Genomic DNA, 22844 nt, shown 5'->3' with positions numbered 1-22844 from the left:
TTGTTTACGCCTCGCGCCTGATTGGGCAGTGTGTGTGTAGAAGACGTCATCTTCTTGGTTCTTTCGGTAAAGTCACGTAGAAGGGAAGTAATAAAATAATAAAAATAAAACATAATAAAAGAATTCTCACGACGTTTCGGCCACAACGCAAGCAGCCGTCCTCAGGTGAAGAACAGGTCTTAGAGTCGCGGCATCTCTTCAGAAAGGTGAGACCTGTTCTTCACCTGAGGACGGCTGCTTGTGTTGTGGCCGAAACGTCGTGAGAATTATTTTATTATGTTTTATTTTTATTATTTTATTATTTCCCTTCTACGTGACTTTACCGAAAGAACCAAGAAGATGAATCCCTGCAGTCACGAAAGCTTTAAATCGAAATTTAAGACGTCAGCTGTTTGGGGGAACCGATTGTCGCGTTTTGTAACCTTGTGTGTGTGGGGAGGAAATTTTGTTCTAGGGAAATGTCACTGGCTGAATCTGGCCGCGGTTCCAGGAAGACGTGGTCACGAGCACGGAAACCGACACTTTACCACCACTGACGCTCTCGGTTGAGGAAATTACTAATTTAAACAAACTAGCAAGCGACCATAAAAATGCCCCTAATCAACATTCGCTCAGTGGAAAGTTGCTTGTTCTCCTCGACTGGGTTGTGAATTGTTATCATTATTATCATCATACAGTACTTTGTGTAGCTGATCAGACCTAACAAGTAACAGTTTATATTCTTGGTTATTTCGGTAAAATCACGTACTGTAGAAGGGAAATAATAAAATAAAAAAATATATAAAACAATACAATTCTCACGACGTTTCGACTGCAACACAAACAATCATCATCAGGTGTGAAATAAACAGCAAGAAAATTAGAAAGTTTTATATTTTTATTATTTTTCTTCTACGTGACTTTACCGAAAGAACCAAGAATATGAATCCCTGCAGTCACGAAAGCTTTAAATCAAAAGTAACAGTTAACAGAGCTTCCTTGAGTGTGCTTTCAGACACAGATGAGTTTCAACATTCATTCAATTATCTGTGATATCACAGTTAAGAGGGATATTTCGCACAGACACAAAAAAACAAACGTGAACACCATTCTTAATATAGGTTTATTTGGGTTAGATCGCATACATATTTGGGTTTGTTTGTGTAAATATTTACGCGATCTAAAAAAAAACCTCTATTATGGATGATATTGGTCGCGAAAGCCTACGTGTTAAACAAAACTTCTTAACCGCAGAATTGCTTGTCTGTAGATTCTCCCACAATAGAGTGTATATGGAGTAAGATGTATTTGTTAACATACAACCTCGTGCACTCAGCATGTTCCCGCTGCATTCGTTGCATAAGGTGGCACAACCGTTGAGCGACAAACATCACGTGACGTTGAAAAGTAGTTGGATGTTGCAACTCGTCAGTTTTTACTTGTCGGTAAGACTGGAGGAACACATAGCAACCGAAATATTAAAATCATCACAACTGCATTATGTAATTGAAAAAAAACGTAAGACTATTAACCAAAGCAATCAAGGCTGTCATTAATAGCCGAATAAGTTCTTCATCACCACAATAACTTATTCGGTTAAATTTCGATGCAAAGCTTTCGTGACTGCAGGGATTCATCTTCTTGGTTCTTTCGGTAAAGTCACGTAGAATGGAAATAATAAAATAATAAAAATAAAACATAATCAAATAATTCTCACTACGTTTCGGCCACAACAGCGTCTTTCTGACAGACCTGTTCTTCACCTGAGAACGGCTGCTTGCGTTGTGGCCGAAACGTCGTGAGAGTTATTTTATTATGTTTTATTTTTATTATTTTATTATTTCCATTCTACGTGACTTTACCGAAAGAACCAAGAAGATGAATCCCTGCAGTCACGAAAGCTTTAAATCGAAATTTAACCGAATAAGTTATTGTGGTGATTATTGTATTAGACAGATTAATAGGGTCACTTAAATGGCTCCCCCCCCAACAAGACATGCAACGTTGAATCAACATTAGCACGTGGTTGCCACCGTTGGTCCAGCGTTTCATATTTACTGGCTCAGGGAATCAATACAATGCCGGAAAACTAAGCTAGCAAGACCGAGGTTCTCAGTTCGAATTTAACCAGCCATGTGCGGCTTTTCATCCACCGTGACAACAGCCGGCGGGTATCATGTGTCCTCTGTAACAGCTGTTATCTGCCGGAGCCCATTTGCACTACAGGGAATTATGTTTGTGCAATATTCTTAATTTCTCATGTGATAACAGTTGTTTTTGGTGTGACCCAGAATCACTTTTGCAAATGAGATGTATTCTGGTCTCTTAGGGTGCCACGGTGGCGAGATGTTAACTATTTCGCCTCGTATACAGGAGGCTTGTGGGTTCAATCCCCACTGACGCCTGTTGTATATTTGGAGTTTGAATGTTCTCCCCGTGGTCGCGTGGATTTTTCTCCGGGTCCTCCGGTTTTTCCCTCCACATTTAGAATCAACATCACGGCGTTTAGAGTATTTGGCTGCTATAAATCTCCACATTAATAAGCCACTTCGTTGAGCTATCATTTGTGGCCGGGTCGCTTCTGAAAAAGAGCTACATAGCTCAGTGGGCCTTACCTGGTAAAATACAAACATTAGTTTAGTTTAAGTTCCCACCTGGTTAAACAAATTTTGCTTTGTTATCATAGGCCCCTCACTAAACTTTCATCACAAGTCTGGTTTTGTCATCGAGCAATGTTACGCGACAGCACTCGAACAACTTCGACTTGAACCGATTTGTTCAGTTGCTCTTGGGTTTGCATTTGCTCACACACGACCCAAGCTGCGCTGCCAGAGAGAAGGGGTCCATGCGGGAGTCATCCTGCAACACACAAGCACCAACACACACATCACCCGATGTCGCTGATACAGGCTGCTGGGCCATGTGATATCTGGCAAGCACCTATGATGACTGGTACGGCACATTTTTTTTGGGACTAGCCATCGGACAAAGACGGTTACCGCACCGCGTGCTTTCAGATGCGCTTCTGCGGCCGTCTGGAACGCTCTCCGATACTCGGGCACTGGAGCTATGCACTTTTAAATCTAGATTGAAAACTCATTTCTTTAGAATTGCTTTTGTGTTTAGATGCCTTTCCCCACACCTCCGATTGGCATGGTCGGCTACGTACATATGTACATTTGACGGGGGTGACCTGTCCAGCACCACGCCCAGCCTCCTTTGTCTCCCCAGTGCTGATGTTTACACAACAGGCCAAGTACTAATTTTACGTTTTAAGGCTGAGTTGACTTAGGGGAGGCCCAGGACCGGTTCAGATATTTGCCACTAATGTTAGCCGTGGCTGAGAATCAAGCTTGGCGCACTTGGTGCGTAGCGCGGTGTGAGCACCTATGAAGGCCAGCATGGCGTGCGAACTTGTGCTGCAACCAGCACCATGCCAAAGTGCAGCGGTCAGCGCACTACGCTACGAAGTTCGATTCCCGTTAACGACCAATAACAGTGCCGAATATATGAACCGGTTCTGGGCCTCCTCTATGTCAACTCAGCCTTAAAGGGGTACCTAATGTGGTGTGGCAACATTTGCACTGGGGAAACAAAGGCATCCAGGCGTGGTGCTGGCCACCCACCCTCTCGTGTGCCATGCTGTCCTGCATAGGTGCTACTCGCTAACAGCACTTGCCCCAACAATCTGTTAAGGCTATAACGGAGGATCTTTGTCTTTGCATGTGTGAGAGAGAGGGAGACTTCGTGCGTGCGTGTGTGTTACGTGCACACGGCGTGAATCCCTTCGGCAATTCCGCGGCTGCGCGTGCTGTTGTTGTTGGCAGTGTTTGACGCCGCTTCTCACCGCATTTCCTGTGCAGGACTCTGCGCCCTCACTGAGCTCCATGGAGAAGTGCGGGGCGAGGCGCGAGGTGCCGATGACGGTCGCCAACTCCGCGTCCACCGCCACGGGCTCTCCGCGCTAGAGACGCAGTCACAAAACCGTGCGGAGGGAACGATCTACCAGACGGGCCGGCTCTTCCGTCTCATCCACGCGACAATGATTTGTCAATTCCAATTCCTAACGCTGCCCGGTGTTTGTCTCCGTCTCAAAGAGACTAGGCTAAAATGAAATGTTTTATTTCACCAGGTAAGGCCCACTGAGCTGTGTAGCTTTTATTCAAAAAGCCACCAGGCCACAAATGATAGAGCAGCTCAGAGCCGCGAGCAGGAACCATAGACAAGCGGCAGAGGCAAGGCAAGTGAGCCGGTGCCAAATTTCACCCCCCCCCCTCCACCCTCTCAAAGCTCTGCGGTCCTCTGGTGTTGTCGGACAAATGTATACTTATTTATTTTAACTACCACGTAAAGCCCACTGAGTTATTAACTCGAAAAACACACATTTATAACAAGTATATCCCGTAAAAACAAAGTTTTTCACTATAAATCCTTTATATGCGTGGCGGCTAGAGTCCTCTCGTCCTCTGGCTTGAGATGGCTGCCACCTATGGGTCAGATGATTGCATTGCACCATTAAGCAATTGGTAATTAAATATAATTTTTTTGTCCTAAAAAGTGTAAAATTTTGGAAAAAAAATTTCACGAACATTAATTGTCACACACAACGAGTCTGTGTGGAAAATGTCAGCTCGATTGGATCACGGGAAGTGGGTTAAAAAACGACCGAAAGATTTGCACGGTCCTAAGAATGCAAGTGAACTTAATATAAAGGATAAAAAAAAAAAACTGGTGGAAAATCCACACGACTACGGAGAGAGAGAGAGGACCCGCGAACTCCAAATACACAACAGGCATCGTTGGGGGTCGGGATCGAACGCACAATCTCCTGCGTACTCGTAGGTGATAACACCTCGCCACCGGGGTTGTGTTTACATACGGAAGGAATCCGGAGTACCTGGAATGAACCCACGCGCGCGAGGTGGCACACACTCACCTGGTCAAACGAAATGAAATCGAAATGCTGTATCGTATATAGTATCGTGAAAACACATACCGCGGCAACCCTCGTGAAAATAATTAGCGATGCCGCATCTCGATGTGTAACGCTGCGCGAGCACGGTTAGCGAGCATCACGCACCTGAAAGGTGTGCTGGTGGTCGAACGCCAGCGTGTCGCCACAGTCTGGGGCCGAACCCAGGTAAGTGACTCGGGCGCCAGGTCCAGGCGGAGTCCCCTCCGATGGCAGCTTGAACATGCGGTACGTGCCCGAGGCGTAGCGCAGGGGACCTGGAGAAATGGCCCACGGTATTGCGGCCCAAACGAGAATGAGACTCATATTTAATTTGGAGCTTTCGTGACTGCAGGAATTACTCTTTGGTTAAATTTCGATTTAAAGCTTTCGTGACTGCAGGGATTCATCTTCTTGGTTCTTTCGGTAAAGTCACATAGAATGGAAATAATAAAATAATACAATTTAAACATAATCAAATAATTTTCACGACGTTTCGGCCACAACGCAAGCAGCCGTCCTCAGGTGTAGAACAGGTCTGTCGAGAAGACTCTGTCAGACCTGTTCTTCACCTGAAGACGGCTGCTTGCGTTGTGGCCGAAACGTCGTGAGAATTATTTTATTACGTATTATTTTTATTACTTTAATATTTCCCTTCTACGTGACTTTACCGAAAGAACCAAGCAGAGGACCGGTGTGTCATGCTGCACCGGCGAACCGCCAAAACGTCCTACTGGCTTACCGCCACCCGTTAACCGACGCACCCAGTTTCTTGCAGGTGTCGGCGTTGGTGATGGTGATGTGGCTCGCCGTCACCAGGTAGGGGCGGCTGAACCCCAGGGCCCGAGCGACGCCGATCAGATCCTTCCAGAACATGGCCCCACCCATCCCTTCCCCTGCAGAGAAACACAAGGACCAGGCGACGCAATGATGCCATGTGCTCGTGTGTACGCGGCGAGATGTTAACTGCCTCGCCTGGTATACATAGAGGTCGTGAGTTCGATCGCAACCCTGACGGCTGTATATTTGGAGTTTGCGTGTTTTCCCTGTTAATGCTCTTTGGTTCTTTCAGTAAAGTCACGGAGGTATAAAATAAAATAGATCACGACGTTTCGGGCGCAACACAAGCGTCCATCAATCTGGTGGGAAAGTATGGTCTGCTGCTGAGGCAGACTGTTTTAACAGTTTTAACTGCTGCTGATGCAGACAATTTTAACAGTTTTAACAGTCTGCTTCAGACTGTTTTAACAGTCTGCATCAGCAGCAGACCATGCTTTCCCACCTGATGACGGACGCTTGTGTTGCGTCCGAAACGTCGTGATTTATTTTATTTTCTTCCTACGGGACTTTACCGAAAGAACCAAAGAGTATGGATTCCTGCAGTCACGAAAGCTTCAAATCAAGACTCCCTGTTGATTTTTTCTCTGGGTCCGGATTTTCCCTCCACATTTAGAAAAATGCGTTTCAGAGTATTTGGCTGCTATAAATGTCCACGTGATAAGCCACTTCGTCGAGCTATCCGTTGTGGTGGTCAGGTCGCTTCTAAAAAAAGAGCTACACAGCTCAGTGAGCCTTGCCTGATCAAATAAAGATAGTGGTCAAAATAGTGGCAGTAATCCACTGCTGGATGAGGGCCTCCCCACACTGTGCAGGTCACGGGGGTTATTTGACCATACTTGGGGCGGTGGTCGCTAGCCACGTGGCCTGCAATCCAGCACTGTGGAGTCAGCCAGGGTTGGTGGGTCACACAGATGTTGCGAAACTCCCTTCCCGTGGGCATCGAAGTGCCATGCCCTGGCTGACCAGGAGAAGACGCTACAGCAAAGTGTGGAACTATTCTCCATCTGCTCCATCTGTACGGGATAGTGTGTTGCCCCCTCGCACGCAAGCGTGCGTTTTATCCGGGTGCTCCGGTTTCCTCCAACTTATTCGTTGGCTGAAACCTACTCAGTGTATTCATGCACCTCAATGTGCCGCGGATTGCACAGCGTTGTTAGATGCAGTTCGCAACAATGATGCATCTGTATAAAAACGCTCGTTAATTATCATTGTTATTATACTTCACCACGCCGGTTCAGTGTGAGTTGAAGCCAGAGGTGTTAGGAGCATGGGATGGATGTTGGCTGTACTGCCCTCTACTGACACAGATGCTGGGTAGCAAATTGTGAAATAGTTCAAATACATCCATCGATCGAGGTAAAGGTACAAGATTTGCTGGCTTGCTTTACAGTGGAAAAGGTGGCGGCCGTAAGCGTGCACATGAATCAGGGGTGGGGAACATTTTTTCTGACAAGGGCCATTTGGAATTTTATAACATCATTCGCGGGCCATACAAAATTATCAACTTAAAAATTAGCCCGTTATATTTGGTCAAACATTTCATTAACTCGCCCCTAATGTGATGGCTGGAACTGCTTCTCTTTGGTGAGGCGTGTGATGTTAGCCGGTATTGATGATGTTGCTACTCGCAACTGCTTTTCCAGGTTTGCTCCTAGATTTATTGAATTTCGAGTCCCGCCTGCGGTTGCCTTGGCAGGGCTACACCAAATGATTTCGTGGGCCTTATACGGCCCGCGGGCCGGACGTTCCCCACCCCTGACATAAATACACACACACACGTACGTACCCCAGAGGCACGGGTCTGACTTTATATCGCTGGGCACGACAGCACTGGCGTACATATCGCTGTAGTACATCTCTCCACCCGTCTGCAGGCAATGCACACGTGAAACACACGCGTGACACACGTGTGACACACAAACACGCGCGCGCACATGCCAACACATCAAGGCCGTAGCCATGGAGTCAACATTGGGGGGGGGACCAAATTTTCCAGGGGGTCCCCCCCCAGAAAAATAAATACATTGAAAACGAATTTCCTGTCTAAAATATTTAAAAATTCACTAAAACATGGGATGGACTTTTTTTTTTACAATAATGTCTAATAGTGTATTGTATTACATTGCTCTGTTTTTTAATGTTTTACCTTTTCTTGTTTCATTGTATGTAATGGCAGAGATTATGGATTAATAAAGAACAACCATAACCACAATCATATAAACAGAAATCTATTTTATAGCAATATATTGGGGGGGGGGGCATTTTGAGGGGGATGTGTGTCCCCCCCCCCCCAAAATATATTATAATTACGGCCTTGCAACACATTAAGGGTGTCGCCTGGTCCTTGTGTTTCTCGTACTGCAGCAGCGGCCGTAAACCGTAACCTCGAGTGTGCGCGTGCATCTCGTGCCGCCCACCTTTAGAACTTTGTGTGCTTCCTTGAGAACCAGCTTCTTATCCGGACACAAGCAAATGACGCAGTTGGAGCTGGCACGCAGATCAAGAAAACATCGCAGAGTCAATATCGTCGAGTATTCTCATTCCGCTGGTGGGATGACAACCAGCGGTGGAATTCTACATCCTGAGACCACAATCCACATTTTAGACGAATCTCCCAACACATTTCAAGGCCCTCTGTCAATCCACCGCCTGACGAAGGCTTCCCCGCACCCTCCGATTAGCGCGGTTGACTACGTACGGTGTGAAAGAAGTTCAACATACGGTAAAAACCTTGGATTGCGAGTAACTTGGTCTGCAAGTGTTTTGTAAGACGAGCAATTTTTTAAAATAAATATTAATTTGATAAACGAGCGAGGTCTTGCAATACGAGAAGTACGTGTATACGCTTCGTCTGCCGAGCGTCACGTGATCACAACTGATATACGAGTGCTTTGGATTACAAACACGTTTCCGGAACGAATTATGCTCGCAATCCAAGGTTTTACTGTACGTACATACATGGGGAGGTCGTTTTATATTCTTAGGTTTTTTTGGTAAAGTCACGTAGGTAAAAAATGTAAATTAATAAAAGTAAAATACAAGTATCAAGTGAGAGAAATTCTCACTTGATACAGCTATCGTGCTGTTGACGGTTCCACCTGAAGACGGAGGCTTGTGTTGCCTCCGAAACGTCGTGATTTTAATTTTATTTTAATTTTACTTTTATTAATTATAATTTTTTTACCTACGTGACTTTACCGAAAAAACCTAAGAATATGAATCCTTGCAGTCACGAAAGCTTCAAATCTAGAGGTCGTTTTTCTCTACTTCACCACACTGGTCAGTGCCGGTTGGTGAAGGGGGTTCCGAGGCCCGGATAAGATATCTGCTCACCATTGCTGGCCTCAGGTCAGAATTAGAATATTTATTTACGAGCCTTTTGCCCGTCCCAGGACGGAAGCTGTAATATTTAGGAAAACATTGAGCTGAGTATAATTGTATAGCTTGTGTTAATTTAATGGCAGTTAATCTTGCAACGAAAGAATGTCATCAAACACTTCACTGAATTTCACTGTAGTAGTTTTTTTGTGATTGTAAATTTATTTAGGAATTGTTGCTCGTACATTTTTCTTAACTTAAAAAATGAAACCTCGATATACGATATTTTGTGTCAATCTCTTGTACTGTATTAATGGCAGTGATTCTTGCACAAAACGATGTCATAAAAACACCTCACTTCATGTCACTGTAGTACTAAATGTGGAGGGAGGACCTGGAGAAAAAATCCGTACAACCACGAGGAGAGAGACAAGCAAAATCCAAATATACAGCAGCAGCAGGCGTCAGGTTCGGGATTGAACCCCCGACCTCCTGCATACCAGGCGAGGAAGACAACATCTCACCAGGCCACAGCCAAAGTACCTGGGGCATTACGCACGCAGTCAACAAAGGCGAAGATAAAGATCCACCCGCGTAGCCTTTAACAGACCGTTGGGGCAATTGCTGTCAGCGAACACCGATGAAGGCCCACGAGGGGGTGGGTGACCAGCACCGCACTCCAGTGACCTGTGTTCGATTCCCGCTCGTGACCAATTTCAGCAGCGAATATCTGAACCGGTCCTGTGTCTTCCCTCGGTTGGCTCAATGCAGTGTAGTGTTTAATGACATTCTTTCGTTGCAAGATTAACTGCCATTCAATTTACACAAGCTATACAATGATACTCTGCTCAATTTGTTTTCTAAATATTACAGCTTCCGTCCTAGGACGGGCAAAAGGCTAGTAAATAAATATTCTAATTCTGACCTTGAGCCCGGTGCCTGAAGCGCTGCTCCACTTCTCACTCCGCAAACTCCTAAACACTCCGCACGCCTCCTGTGACGCAGTGACGGCTCTCGACTGGTTGCGAGGGCCGGGCGGTGATGCGGCCCAGCGGTAGGACGTTTGCCGCTTGTTGCGAAGGTTTGTGGTTCCAATGCATTGGCTGCCCTGATTAATACTGCGGTGTCGCTGCAGTATTAACGATACGCTTGCGTCATTCGCAAGGGTAGGCCGTCGTGCGCTGCCGGTGTCACGGTCCAAATTTGAAGGGGAAAACAATTACACAAATGACTCAATTGGAATCTACAGTACGTAGCAATCATCGCCCCACTCCTCTGCGAAAAATTGTCAGGACACTCCTGGAAAAGAGGCGTGAGGCTTGGTGAGACTTTCCTGGTTAGACAAGCATAGTGATAAGTAGTAATAACGATGAGCGCGTCCGCGTCTCCTTACGCACACGATGATGTCAAAGGTGTTGTCTCCAAGCCCAGCCTCTCCCAGCTCCTCCAGGTAACCGGAGACGAAATTCACGTTGGACTTGGAGTAGCCAAACCGCTCGCGATGGTATTCCACTTGCGCGTTCCCCGTCTCAATCTGTGGTCACGGGGATTGAAGCAAATTCTTCGTTGTGAAAACAGGGAGTAGTTAATGCTTCCAACAAATATGGGGGGGTGAGCGTGCATGGTTGAGGGGAGGGATTTGGGAGCGTGTGGTGGGGGGGGGGTTACTGTGGCACCATTTCCGTCGTCATGTCGATGCCGGTGACACTGCCTCGGGCTCCGACGAGCTTGCCGAGCAGGAAGCAGTCACGGCCAGAGCCACTGCCCAGGTCCAGCACGGAGCAGCCATCCAGACACTCGGGCACCACCAGCCCACAGCCAAAGTACCTGGGGCATTACGCACGCAGTCAGCGAAGGCGAGCACAGAGATCCACCCGCGTAGCCTTTAACAGACCGTATTCTTGGGTATTTTCGGTAAAGTCACGTAGGTAAAAAATTTTTAATTAATAAAAGTAAAATAAAAATAAAATAAAAATTACGACGTTTCGGAGGCAACACAAGCTTCCGTCTTCAGGTGGAACCGTCACAGCACGATTGCTGTATCAAGTAAGAGAAATTCCAAGAAAACAGTCCTTGTATATATACTGGTTGAGGGTGGGAGGAGCCAAGGTAGGCCCCCTTTTATTATTATGGTAAGGAGGGCCTACCTTGGCTCCTCCCACCCTCAACCAGTATATATACAAGGACTGTTTTCTTGGAATTTCTCTTACTTGATACAGCAATCGTGCTGTGACGGTTCCACCTGAAGACGGAAGCTTGTGTTGCCTCCGAAACGTCGTGATTTTATTTTATTTTTATTAATTTACATTTTTTACCTACGTGACTTTACCGAAAAAACCCAAGAATATGAATCCTTGCAGTCACGAAAGCTACAAATCTAGAATTTAACAGACCGTTGGGGCAATTGCTGTCAGCGAACACCGATGAAGGCCCACGAGGGGGTGGGTGACCAGCACTGCGCTCCAGTCACCTGTGTTCGATTTGCCGCTCGTGACCAATTTCAGCAGCGAATATCTGAACCGGTCCTGGGTCTTCCCTCGGTTGGCTCAGCCTTGAATAAATGCACACCTGCTGGCAGTGTGTGAACTGGGCATGGATTGGCCCCTACAGTCTGGTAAAGTCTCACACTTAGACTTGGTTTCAAGCTCAAGTTTAATTTATTAGGAATAGCCCTGTGAGCCATGCGGCTCTTGAGTCGGGTGCAACCGCAACAACTAAAATGTGAACAGAGAACATCTTAAAGCGACGACGCGCAACAGAAACATCCTGGATAAACCAGCAAATCTTCCAGAAAAAAAACACCGTATCTCCGCAAGAAACATGGCTTAACCATGTTTTCGAAATCACCAAAATAAAGCTATAAAAACAATGTAGCAACAATAATCAAAGGAACTGTGATTAAAATTTAACAATAAACGATATACATAACATGTACGTAACGGTGAACCTAGTGAATTGAGTCCTTGACATTAGCAGAGGTTTCGATTTCAAGCTTTCGTGACTGCAGGGATTCATCTTCTTGGTTCTTTCGGTAAAGTCACGTGACTTTACCGAAAGAACCAAGAAGATTAGCAGAGGTATCAAGATATGAAATTTATTAGAACTATGGAAGCCAATGAATGACGGGATGGCTGCCATGAATCGATGAGCGTCGTAGCATCAATCAATCAAATTGCTTCGTGGTGGATCCATTCAGCAGAGTTTGGGGCAGGAATTAGGTGACCTTACGAAAGAAAATTCCAACGTCTGCCTAAAGGTATTTTGAACATTGATGCAATCATCGCTCTGTGCTTGTGTTTCCAATACTGACCCCTGTCCGTTAAATCTCTCTCCGCTCTGTCTCCCACAATATCCCCTGGGAAGCTGTACATGCAGACCCGTTGGGCGAAGTAGTTTCTTACAAGGACGACCAGCCTACGCTGGAGATCTCCGTGTTTATCTCCGCATGTGACTGACCTGCTCATGATGGCGGGGTGTATGAGAGCCATCGCGTCCTGTATCATCTTGCTGGGTTTCTTGGCAGGCAGGGTGCACGCCACATCAGTCTGCAGGTCCTCGGAGGTCTGAAGCTTCTTGCCATAGTAGTCCTATTTACGCGCACAGAGGTCGACACGCGTTCAATCCGTGAGTGCACGGGCACAGGGAGTCATCTGTAAAATAATTATCTCGAGATATCAGAGTGAGCGGGGGTCAATAAACCTACAGTGCAACCTCACGTATCCGACCATCACATATCTGCGCCGACCGATTAACCGCCCACAGCCAGGGCAGAGTATATGTGCAAGGGATGTCAGGAGAAGGATTCCCACCAAAAGGAGGGGGACAGTGGAGCAGAAACAGTGGAAGGGGGAGGAGCAGGCGAGGAGATATAAGAGAGAGAACTGTTGGGAAAGGGGGAAGAACGAGTAGGAAACGGACGGAGAAGGCTGGGGACGAGTGTGGACTGGGGGAAGAAAGAAAGGACGAACCCTCTGCAACTTCGTGTCGGCTCTCCTTGAAATATGCGCGGAGTTGTCACTGCCGTTCTCCATCGGCGTAAAGTTAAATCCGATCGTTTTACGCACGGCCATGTCTTCTTGATGGCGCGTACGTTCGCTCACTTGCAAGGCACAGTCAAAGCATGTCCCCGTGCTTAAAGCAGCTGGCGTTGTATTTTTGTCCAGTGGCCAGAAACCGGCCCTAGACCTTTGGGGGCCCTAAGCAAAATTTGGTTGCAGGCCCCTTTGATGTATGATTTTTTTCACCCACTAGCTCGCAGTGACTCTAGGGGGCCCTCTGCTGGCAACGGGGCCCTTTGCAATTGCAAGGGTCGCTTCGTGGCTGGGCCGGCTCTGCCAGTGGCTGAATATATGTCCACGGTGGTGTAGCTGTCACTTTGGCCGGATGTTCACATATCCGCCCATTCGAGTCGGACACGTCACGTTGTACTTCACAGTACTCTAGGGCCGCGTTCTTCAGTCATTCTCAGAGGAGGGGACACTTGTCGCCGATAAGACATCATCAGTGAGAGGGCCGCCACACAATGCTGACGATGGGGGGGGGCGGGTGACTTCACTCTTTGTGGATTGTCGGGGGCCTACTAAAGGCGACAAGAGGCCGCCAGTGAAGAAGAACTCTGAGCTTGGAAGTGTAAATGTTTTATTTGTGTGAGCTTCTTCCTTGGAAATGAGACGCGGGGAACCTGTATGCCACATGCACGAAGGGCCTACCACTTAATAAGGGCACGCAAACGATATTTGTCCCTTACTAAACTGCATTGGTAGTGATGTGCAAACGACAAAACACTCAACACATTCGTTAATAAGACCCCCATATAGTCTCCCCAGTGGCGATGTTTACACACCGCACCAGGTACTCATTTGAGGCTGAGTCGACCTGACACACACACACTGACACACACACACTGACACACACACTGATACACACATACTAACACACACACTGACACACACACACTGACACACACACACACTGACACACACACTGACACACACACACTGACACACACATACTGACACACAACAACAACAACCGCCATTCGCCACTAAGTGGCGGTGACGTCACCACGACGCTTGTGCCAGGCCATGTGCACCCTGAGGCCACGTGAAGTGTCGAACGCCCGCTGGCAGGAGGTCACGGGGCAGACCCAGGTGCCACGGGTCGACTGACCGAGATGACCGAGATGACTGGCTGATGCACCACCTGTGCCCCCTACTGTGCCAACTTGCTGTGCTTTAGCCACCCGGCGCTCCGCTCGTTGTTGTGAGCGTCGCTCCTCCGCCCTCCGTTGTTGTTGGAGGGCGACTGCCTCCAACTGCCCAGTAGCGTCCTTCACGAGCCTCCTCCACTGAGGCCGATCTTGACACCGCTGGTACCAGTCATCGGCAAGTCCACTCAGCTCCACGTCCTCCTGTGCCACATCACTCCATCTCTTCTCTAGCCCGTGCCGCGCCCGTTTAGCCCCCTCGATCCGGCCGAACAAAAGCTGTTTAGGCATGCGGTGGCTGGGCATGCGGGCTACATGACCCAGCCAACGCAGCCTTGCCTGCCGGAGGAGCTCACTGATGGGACTTTGCCCAGATCTTTCAAGGACTTGTGAGCTCCTCACACAATCCAGCCTGGTTAAACCCAGGATGGATCGTAGGCAGGCCAGCCTAAATGTTTCCAACCGGCGAAGATGCTCCACTAGGGGGGTCCACGTTTCGCAAGCGTAGAGAAGGGAGGGAATGACCGTGGCCGAGAAGACCTGAAGCTTCGTGCGGAGCGACAGACCAGGTAGCTTCCACACAGCGTTACGCAACCGATGAAAAGATATTGCCGCTCGACTGATTCGGAGTGAGACCTCTGCTGATAAACTGGAGCCGGTCATAAGCACACTGCCCAGGTATGGGAAACTCTCCACTCTCTCCACAACTGCCCCATCACCGATTGAGAGTTGTGGGGGTGGAGTGCCCGATGGTACAAAATACCCAGGCAGGTGCTTAGTTTTGGTGGGGCTGATGGTAAGGCCCCACCTCTTAGTGGCACGCTCCAGTCTCAGCAGCAGCGTCTCCAACTCCTCTTCTGAATGAGCAGCTATTACCAAATCATCGGCATACATAACGTGGTTGACCAATAGGGAGCCATCCCTTGATCGCACCCGGGCGTCGATCAGCCTCCCATTATATCTGTACCAAATGGAAATTCCCCCGGTATAGCTATTGAAGGCTTCACGAACTACGCAGTCGAAATAGATGTTAAATAATGTGGGAGCCAGAAGACATCCCTGTCGCACCCCAAGGTGTACAGGGAAAGGCTCCGACTCCCGGCCACGTAGTTTTACCCGGGCCCGCTCACCATCATGAAGGTCCTTAATGATCGTGAGCAGAGGGTCAGGGACTCCGAAAGCACGAAGAACAACCCAGAGCCCAGGCCTACTGATGGTATCATAGGCCTTGACCAGGTCAATAAAGCAGAGATGTAGGTCTTGTTGGAATTCCCTATACCTCTGCTGTAGCAGACGGACAGAAAATATGGCATCTGTACAGGACCGCCCTTTCCTGAAACCGCATTGGGGTTCCGCAAGCCTCTCCTCAGCGTGCCTAGCAAGGCGATGTTGGATAATCCTTGCCAGGACCTTTCCCGGCACACTGAGGAGTGAGATGCCCCTGTAGTTGTTCCAGTCTGTGCGGTCCCCCTTCTTAAAGAGGGGGACCACCAGGGCATCCTTCCAGTCCTGCGGTACCCGTCCAGCGGTCCAGACTGTTGTAATGATGTCATATAGGGCAGTCTGTGCACAAGCGCCACCCTCCCTCAGCATTTCGCTTGGGAGATCATCTCTGCCCGGTGCTTTTCCTGGTCTCAGACTCCGGATCGCCTTCAGTACTTCCTCAACAGATGGCACCTCAGCCAGCCACTCGCAGGGGGTGACCTCCTCCAATATTTGAGGCACCGAAGCCTCAGCAGGGTTATCCCCACTTTGTGCCATGATGTTTTCCTGGCTGAGAGATTTTCCCTCCCCCAGGACCTCACAGAAATGCTCAGCAAATCTGCAAACCTGTTCCTGGGGGTCGGAGATTGGATCACCGTTTTTTCCCCTAATGATGGTAATAGGTGTGGCGCTGCAGGTTACTTTTTTGATGGAGTTAAATAGTGATTTGTGATCGCGGGCCACTGAGGCAGATTCCATCTCCTCAGCAACCCGCGACCACCACCCATCCTTGCAGCGCCTTACGGCTCTCCGAACCTCCGAGCGAAGGCTGCGGTAAACCTCCTCATTCTCTGACGTGGGATGCTGTAGCCGATGAGAGTGGGCCTGTCGCTTTTTCTCAATTAACCTGAACACCTCCTCTGTCAGCCAGGGTTTCTGGGGAGGTCTGGACCGCGTACCCAAAGCAGCCATTGCAGCTGCATGAGTCACAGTCTTAAACCTCGCCCATTTACCCTCGACATCAGGTGGAGTGGGGGACGATGCCAACCCCAGCTGCAAACGATGATGAAATTCTCGCTTGCAACTTTCATCAGCTAACTGAGACCAGGCCACTTTTGGTTGGAATGGGATCCTGGGTGTACACCCACCACCGGAGTGGAAGAATGGCAGGCGCATCTTACAGATGACTAATCGATGGTCAGAGGGCAGATCAGCTCCACGGTAGGTCCTGGTGTCAAGGACATGGGCTCGCATCCGCTGGTCCGTCACTATGTAGTCCAGCAGATGTTCTTGCTTGGACCCGGCATGCATCCATGATGTTGTGTGGATGCGCCGATGCCGGAAGAGCGTGTTGGTAATTACAAGCCCATGGGCTGCACAAAAATCTAGCAGCCTCCTACCGTTGTTATTGAGCTGATCTGGCCCATGCCTTCCAATCAATCCAGACCAGGTGCCAGCATCATGACCAACTCGGGCATTGAAGTCACCCAACAAGATCACTCTGTCCCGAGTGGCCACTTTAGCCAGCACACACACACTGACAAACACACAGACACACATTCTGACACACACATACTGACACACACACTGACACACACATACTAACACACACACACTGACACACACACTGACACACACACAGACACACACTCTGACACACATACTGACACACACACACTGACACACACACTCTGACACACACACACTGACACACACACAGACACATTCTGACACACATACTGACACACACACACTGACACACACAGACACACATTCTGACACACACACATTCTGACACACATACTGACACACACACACACTGACACACACAGACTCACATTCTGACACACACACTGACACACACACACACTGACACACACAGACACACATTCTGACACACATTCTGACACACATACTGACACACACTCTGACACACACACACTGACACACACACTCTGACACTCACACTGACACACACACACACAGACACACACTGACACACACATTCTGACCGGGCCAGTACAGCAATGCACGGCGTAATGACGCCACTAAAATAATTTTCAGTCGACAACAAAATAATCCGAGACTCCCCGCCCCCCCCCCCCACTAACCTGTACCTCCACGCCAAACATTCACGAAGTTTGTTTTTGTGACCCTCCCCCCATCAGCCGCATTGGCACTTTCCGATAATCGCGGTGGAACTGCGTACGGCGCTAAAGAAGTCCACCGTGCGTGGGGCAGAGCGCGTGCGTGGGGCAGAGCGCGTGCGTGGGGCAGAGCGCGTGCGTGGCCTTCTGGCAGCAGCGATTGGTTGGCGGCACGCGAGCAAAAGTCTGGGACTGGCTTCGACGTTGGGTGCCTCGTCAGGACGGCGAGGCTCGCTCGCTGCCCAACTTGCCACGTGTGCGAAACGTCGTGAGTTTTTTAAAGTTTATTATTTTAATATTTGTTATTTTTTATTTTATTCTTTTATGTATACTTTTTATTTTAATCTTTTTTATTTTGATTTTATTCTTGTTATTTTTATTGTATTATTTTTATTTTAATATCTTTTTTTCTTTTTTTTATTGTATTATTATTTATTTATTTTCTTTCTACGCGACTTTACCGAAAGAAGAAAATCATTTGCCACGCGCTGCTGGATGAGCAGTGCGCCATGTGCGTGCAGCAGTGCCCCTCTCGCCTGCTGCCACCCTGCCTCTCCGCTCCCCGCCTTCACCACCCCGCACTGCTGCAGCACGGGGTGAAGTATGGCCAACCAACGGCGTAGCGAGCCCTTCATCCAGCAGTGGATCGATCGTGCATGCCTGATTTGATGATGGTGGTGGTGGTGATACATCGATAGGCTCCGTGTACCTTAACGCTGTCGTGGATTTGCTGTCCGTCCATTGCGCGCGAAGCTGCTGCAGCTGCTGTGGCTGCTTCTGTGCTAAAGTTCATCGGGAGAACTTTGGACGTTGCGATGGTGCCGGGTGGGGGTGGCTTAAGCGAGAACGCAGCAGAGGCGGGAGCATTCCAGAGGCAATGCAGAGGCAGGCAATGCTCCTGGAGCATTCCAGAGGCAATGCAGAGGCAATGCTCCTGGAGCATTCCAGAGGCAATGCAGAGGCAATGCTCCTGGAGCATTCCAGAGGCAATGCAGAGGCAATGCTCCTGGAGCATTGCAGAGGCAATGCAGAGGCAATGCTCCTGCAGCATTGCCTCTGCAATGCAGAGAGGTAATGCTACTGGAGCATTGCAGAGGCAATGCAGAGAGGCAATGCTCCTGGAGCATTGCATCTGCAATGCAGAGAGGTAATGCTTCTGGAGCATTGCAGAGGCAATGCAGAGAGGCAATGCTCCTGGAGCATTGCATCTGCAATGCAGAGAGGTAATGCTCCTGGAGCATTGCAGAGGCAATGCAGAGAGGCAATGCTCCTGGAGCATTGCCTCTGCAATGCAGAGAGGTAATGCTCCTGGAGCATTGCAGAGGCAATGCAGAGAGGCAATGCTCCTGGAGCATTGCATCTGCAATGCAGAGAGGCAATGCTTCTGGAGCATTGCAGAGGCATTGCAGAGGCAATGCTCCTGGAGCATTGCAGAGGCATTGCAGAGGCAATGCTCCTGGAGCATTGCAGAGGCATTGCAGAGGCAATGCTCCTAGAGCATTGCAGAGGCAATGCAGAGAGGCAATGTTACGGGAGCATTGCAGAGGCAATGCAGAGGCAATGCTCCTGGAGCATTGCAGAGAGGCAATGCCTCCCCGATTTGGCGACAGCCCCGCTCCAGTTTCATTCTTTCCGTCGTCGCTACGCGGTCAGTGAGGCCTGCGAAAGGGGTCTGTGGTTGTGAGTTTAGAACGCAACAGTTAATGCAATGCGCGTGTTTATGGGTTTTTTTTGTATCTCTCTCTCGCCTTCAAACTAACTGGGAATAAATGGCGTGGACACTTTGGCGTTGCTCACAAAATGGCTATAAAAAGCTCGCGACGGCGCGGGGTTCGTTCCCGAACGCCGGAATCGCCTCGACCCCCTCTCCTCCACTCCACTCCGCCCAATGTTCACGTCTCCGTCGCTTAAAGGGCGTCGTACCAACACCATGCCGCGTCAACCGAAACACTACACTACACTATACACTACACTACTATACACTACACTATACACTACAATACTATACACTACTATACACTACACTATACACTACACTATACACTACTATACACTACTATACACTACACTATACACTACACTATACACTACTATACACTACACTATACACTACACTATACACTACAATACTATACACTACTATACACTACACTATACACTACAATACTATACACTACACTACTATACACTACACTATACACTACACTATACGATACACGATACGATACACTACAATACTATACTGTACACTACACTACTATACACTACAATACGATACACTACAATACTATACACTACACTACTATACACTACACTATACACTACACTACTATACACTACAATACTATACACTACGCTATACACTACACTACTATACACTACACTACTATACACTACACTATACACTACTATACACTACACTATACACTACTATACATTACACTACTATACACTACACTATACGATACACGATACGATACACGATACGATACACTACAACACTATACACTACACTATACACTACACTATACACTACAATACTATACACTACACGATACACTACACTACTATACACTACACTACTATACACTGCACTACTATGCACTACACTATACACTGCACTACTATACACTACACTACTATACACTATACAACACTACTATACACTGCACTACTATACACTGCACTACTATACACTGCACTACTATACACTGCACTATGCACTACAGTATACACTACACTATACACTACACTATACACTACTATAAACTGCACTACTATACACTACACGACCATACCGTGTCAACCCAAACGGCTTTACCGTATTCTTGTACAGGGAAATTGAGTTTTCAGGTCCATACGGCGTACAGCCGTTTCAATACGGGCACAACAAGACAAATGTGTCTATTTGTTTGTATTTCTCCCTTGTGATGGGACTTTGTAGACTGAATGTTGAGATTTATAAGGGCACGGGGTGACCAATAAGGTCTGAATTGGTCTGTAATAAGGGAGGCAATGATAAGGGGTTGACAGGTATGAAAAACAAAAAGACAAAGATCCCCCGTAAAGTCTGACCAGACTGTTGGGGAAAGGGCTGTTAGCGAGCACCTATGAAGGTCGGAACGGCACAGGGTTTCGGGTGGCCAGCACCACGCCCGGCCGCCTTTGTCTCCCCAGTGATGATGTTTACCCATCGCACCAGGTACTAATTTGAGGCTGAGTCGACCTAGGGGAGGTCCAGGACCGGCTCAGATAATCGTCACCGGTGCTGGCCGTGAACGGGAATCGAACTCGGGTTGCCCGCTTCGTAGCGCAGCACGCTAACCGCTACACCACCGCTCCCCACACACTACACGCGCACACGCACATACACACCCCACACGCACACACACACCACACACGCACGCACACAAACCTTTATACTGTGGGACAACCACTGGAAGGCAGAGTAGAGTCAGCGATGGTCATGAATGGGAAGTTGGTTTGTTTTTCTGGTTTATGGCAAAAGGCACGAGAGGAGAGAATGAATGTGAAATGGGAGTAGGGTCATCGAGAGAGAGATTAAGCTCGTGCAGGGCAACGTGTGCGGGCTTTTTGTGATCGTTCCTCATGCGAATGCGGTCACCCAGAACAGCCTGTGCTGGCCTCCTTGTTCTTCGCTGCTACGCCTGTCCTCCTCCCCATTTGTGCAGATACTGCCGACTCTATTGTATGAATAAATTGCTAAATAAATTAAACGTTTTGTTCAAGTTCATTTGTTTGGTGTAGCCCTGTGAGCCATTCGGCTCTTGAATCGGGTGCAAACGCAACAAACAAAAAACATGAACAAGAAAACATCTTAAAGTGAATATGTGACTGAGTGCAAACAGAAAATTCAAGAAAAGACAGCAAAATATTGCAGATAAAACACCGTACACCAACGCTGTGTGCAAAAATCCCAGTGGGATGCAAGTCAAACAACAACCACAAGACAACTTAGATTAATTCTAGATTTGAAGCTTTCGTGACTTGCAAGGATTCATACTCTTAGTTATTTCGCTAAAGTCACGTAGGTAAAAAATGAAATTAAAATTAATAAAAATAAAACAATAAAATAACGACGCTTCGGAGGCAACACAAGTCTCCGTCATCAACTTAGATTAAGGCCATCAGTCTTACTCCGTACTACAACAAACAAACATGGCCAAGCCAATAAACTTTTCGAAATCACTAAAATAAAGCCATGAAAGCAATGTAACAGTGATCATAGGAACTGTGATGGAATTTTCACAATAAACGACATAAACAACATGTACCACCAAAACCCTGCAGCCATTCGTTGGTAACCCTGGGGCGGGTCCACTTTCTATAACTTTTTGATTCAGGTCTTCAGAGAGGCTCTTATCATTTAGTTGACTGACAAGCGGAACGCCGGGCTTTGATAATTGGACAAATATTTACACACAATCTTGACTTAAAACTTTCTTGACTGCAGGAATTCATATTCTACCTGGCTTTACCAAAAGACCCAAATAATATTTAGACGCATTAAGGCGATGGGTTTGGGCAATGTCCCTTCTGCAATTGTACACAGATGCCACTGCCCAAAACGTGAAGGGTCATTGGCCGAAACGTTGCCAATTGTCATTTTAAGGCCAGTGTTGTTGATGTGTTAAGATATTTTGTCTTGTTATTTGTACCAAATCAGCCGTTCATCCCATAAATATACTTCTGTACTCTACACATTTTAACCAATTAATTGTAAATAACAAATAATGATCAATATTTGCCAATTGAACGTTTAATATTACTGCCCATGGTTACACATATACACTACCGGTAAAAAACATTAATACAACTGTATGATGTAAACGAATTAATAACTTTGAATTGGCATACCCAGGATAATTAATCTTATCCGCGGTTCTATTTGTCGGAAACTTGATGTGGGTCACCCCTTAGTCGACTCCGTTCTCAAGAAGAGCACTTGGCATTGTGCACAAACACGTGGGATTTGCAAAGTGCGGGGTGGACAGGCGTACATGGTTCTCGCCACACCAAAATTAAATATTCCCCGTATGGCTGGCCATACCACCCACTCCCATGAGCTGCCTCTCACCTTAATAAGTGATTGCTAACAGCACTTATCTCAATATGTTTTTAGGTAAGTTTTCCAAAACAAAACCACGGTATTTTATTATGCTTTATTTATATATTTATA

General features: G+C 47.5%; 1 protein-coding gene across 2 annotated transcripts; it reads right to left on the bottom strand.

Moving 5' to 3' along the window:
* Positions 1-1088: 1088 nt before the first annotated feature.
* On the bottom strand, positions 1089-18405 carry LOC144731561 (arsenite methyltransferase-like). 2 transcript variants are annotated; one of them, XM_078612706.1, is made up of 10 exons: positions 18354-18405; positions 12545-12675; positions 10765-10915; positions 10486-10622; positions 8188-8257; positions 7557-7638; positions 5673-5826; positions 5060-5208; positions 3827-3943; positions 1089-2838 (listed from the first exon to the last, which is right to left on the bottom strand). In XM_078612706.1, exons 1-9 carry the CDS (start codon positions 18384-18386, stop codon positions 3855-3857), a joined length of 996 nt encoding a protein of 331 aa, XP_078468832.1. In that variant the 5' UTR covers positions 18387-18405; the 3' UTR covers positions 1089-2838; positions 3827-3854. The 2 variants fall into 2 exon arrangements, with proteins under 2 accessions (XP_078468832.1, XP_078468831.1); XM_078612705.1 differs by having other exon boundaries at positions 5695-5826.
* Between the last annotated feature and the right edge of the window lie 4439 nt (positions 18406-22844).

Source organism: Lampetra planeri, chromosome 39 (genome assembly GCF_965212315.1).
Source record: "Lampetra planeri chromosome 39, kcLamPlan1.2.h2, whole genome shotgun sequence".
NCBI classification, from domain to species: Eukaryota; Metazoa; Chordata; class Hyperoartia; order Petromyzontiformes; family Petromyzontidae; genus Lampetra; species Lampetra planeri.
Note: the sequence above shows the minus strand (reverse complement) of the source record. Positions and strands in the feature narration are given on the sequence as shown.

Coding starts and splice junctions, on each gene's coding strand:
- LOC144731561 (XM_078612705.1), bottom strand. CDS start 18,386: ATGGACGGACAGCAAATCCACGACAGCGTTAAG. Junction 10,623..10,764: donor TCGACATGACGACGGAAATG/GTGCCACAGTAA, acceptor CCGTGACCACAG/ATTGAGACGGGGAACGCGCA. Junction 3,944..5,059: donor ACCACCAGCACACCTTTCAG/GTGCGTGATGCT, acceptor CTGCGTCTCTAG/CGCGGAGAGCCCGTGGCGGT.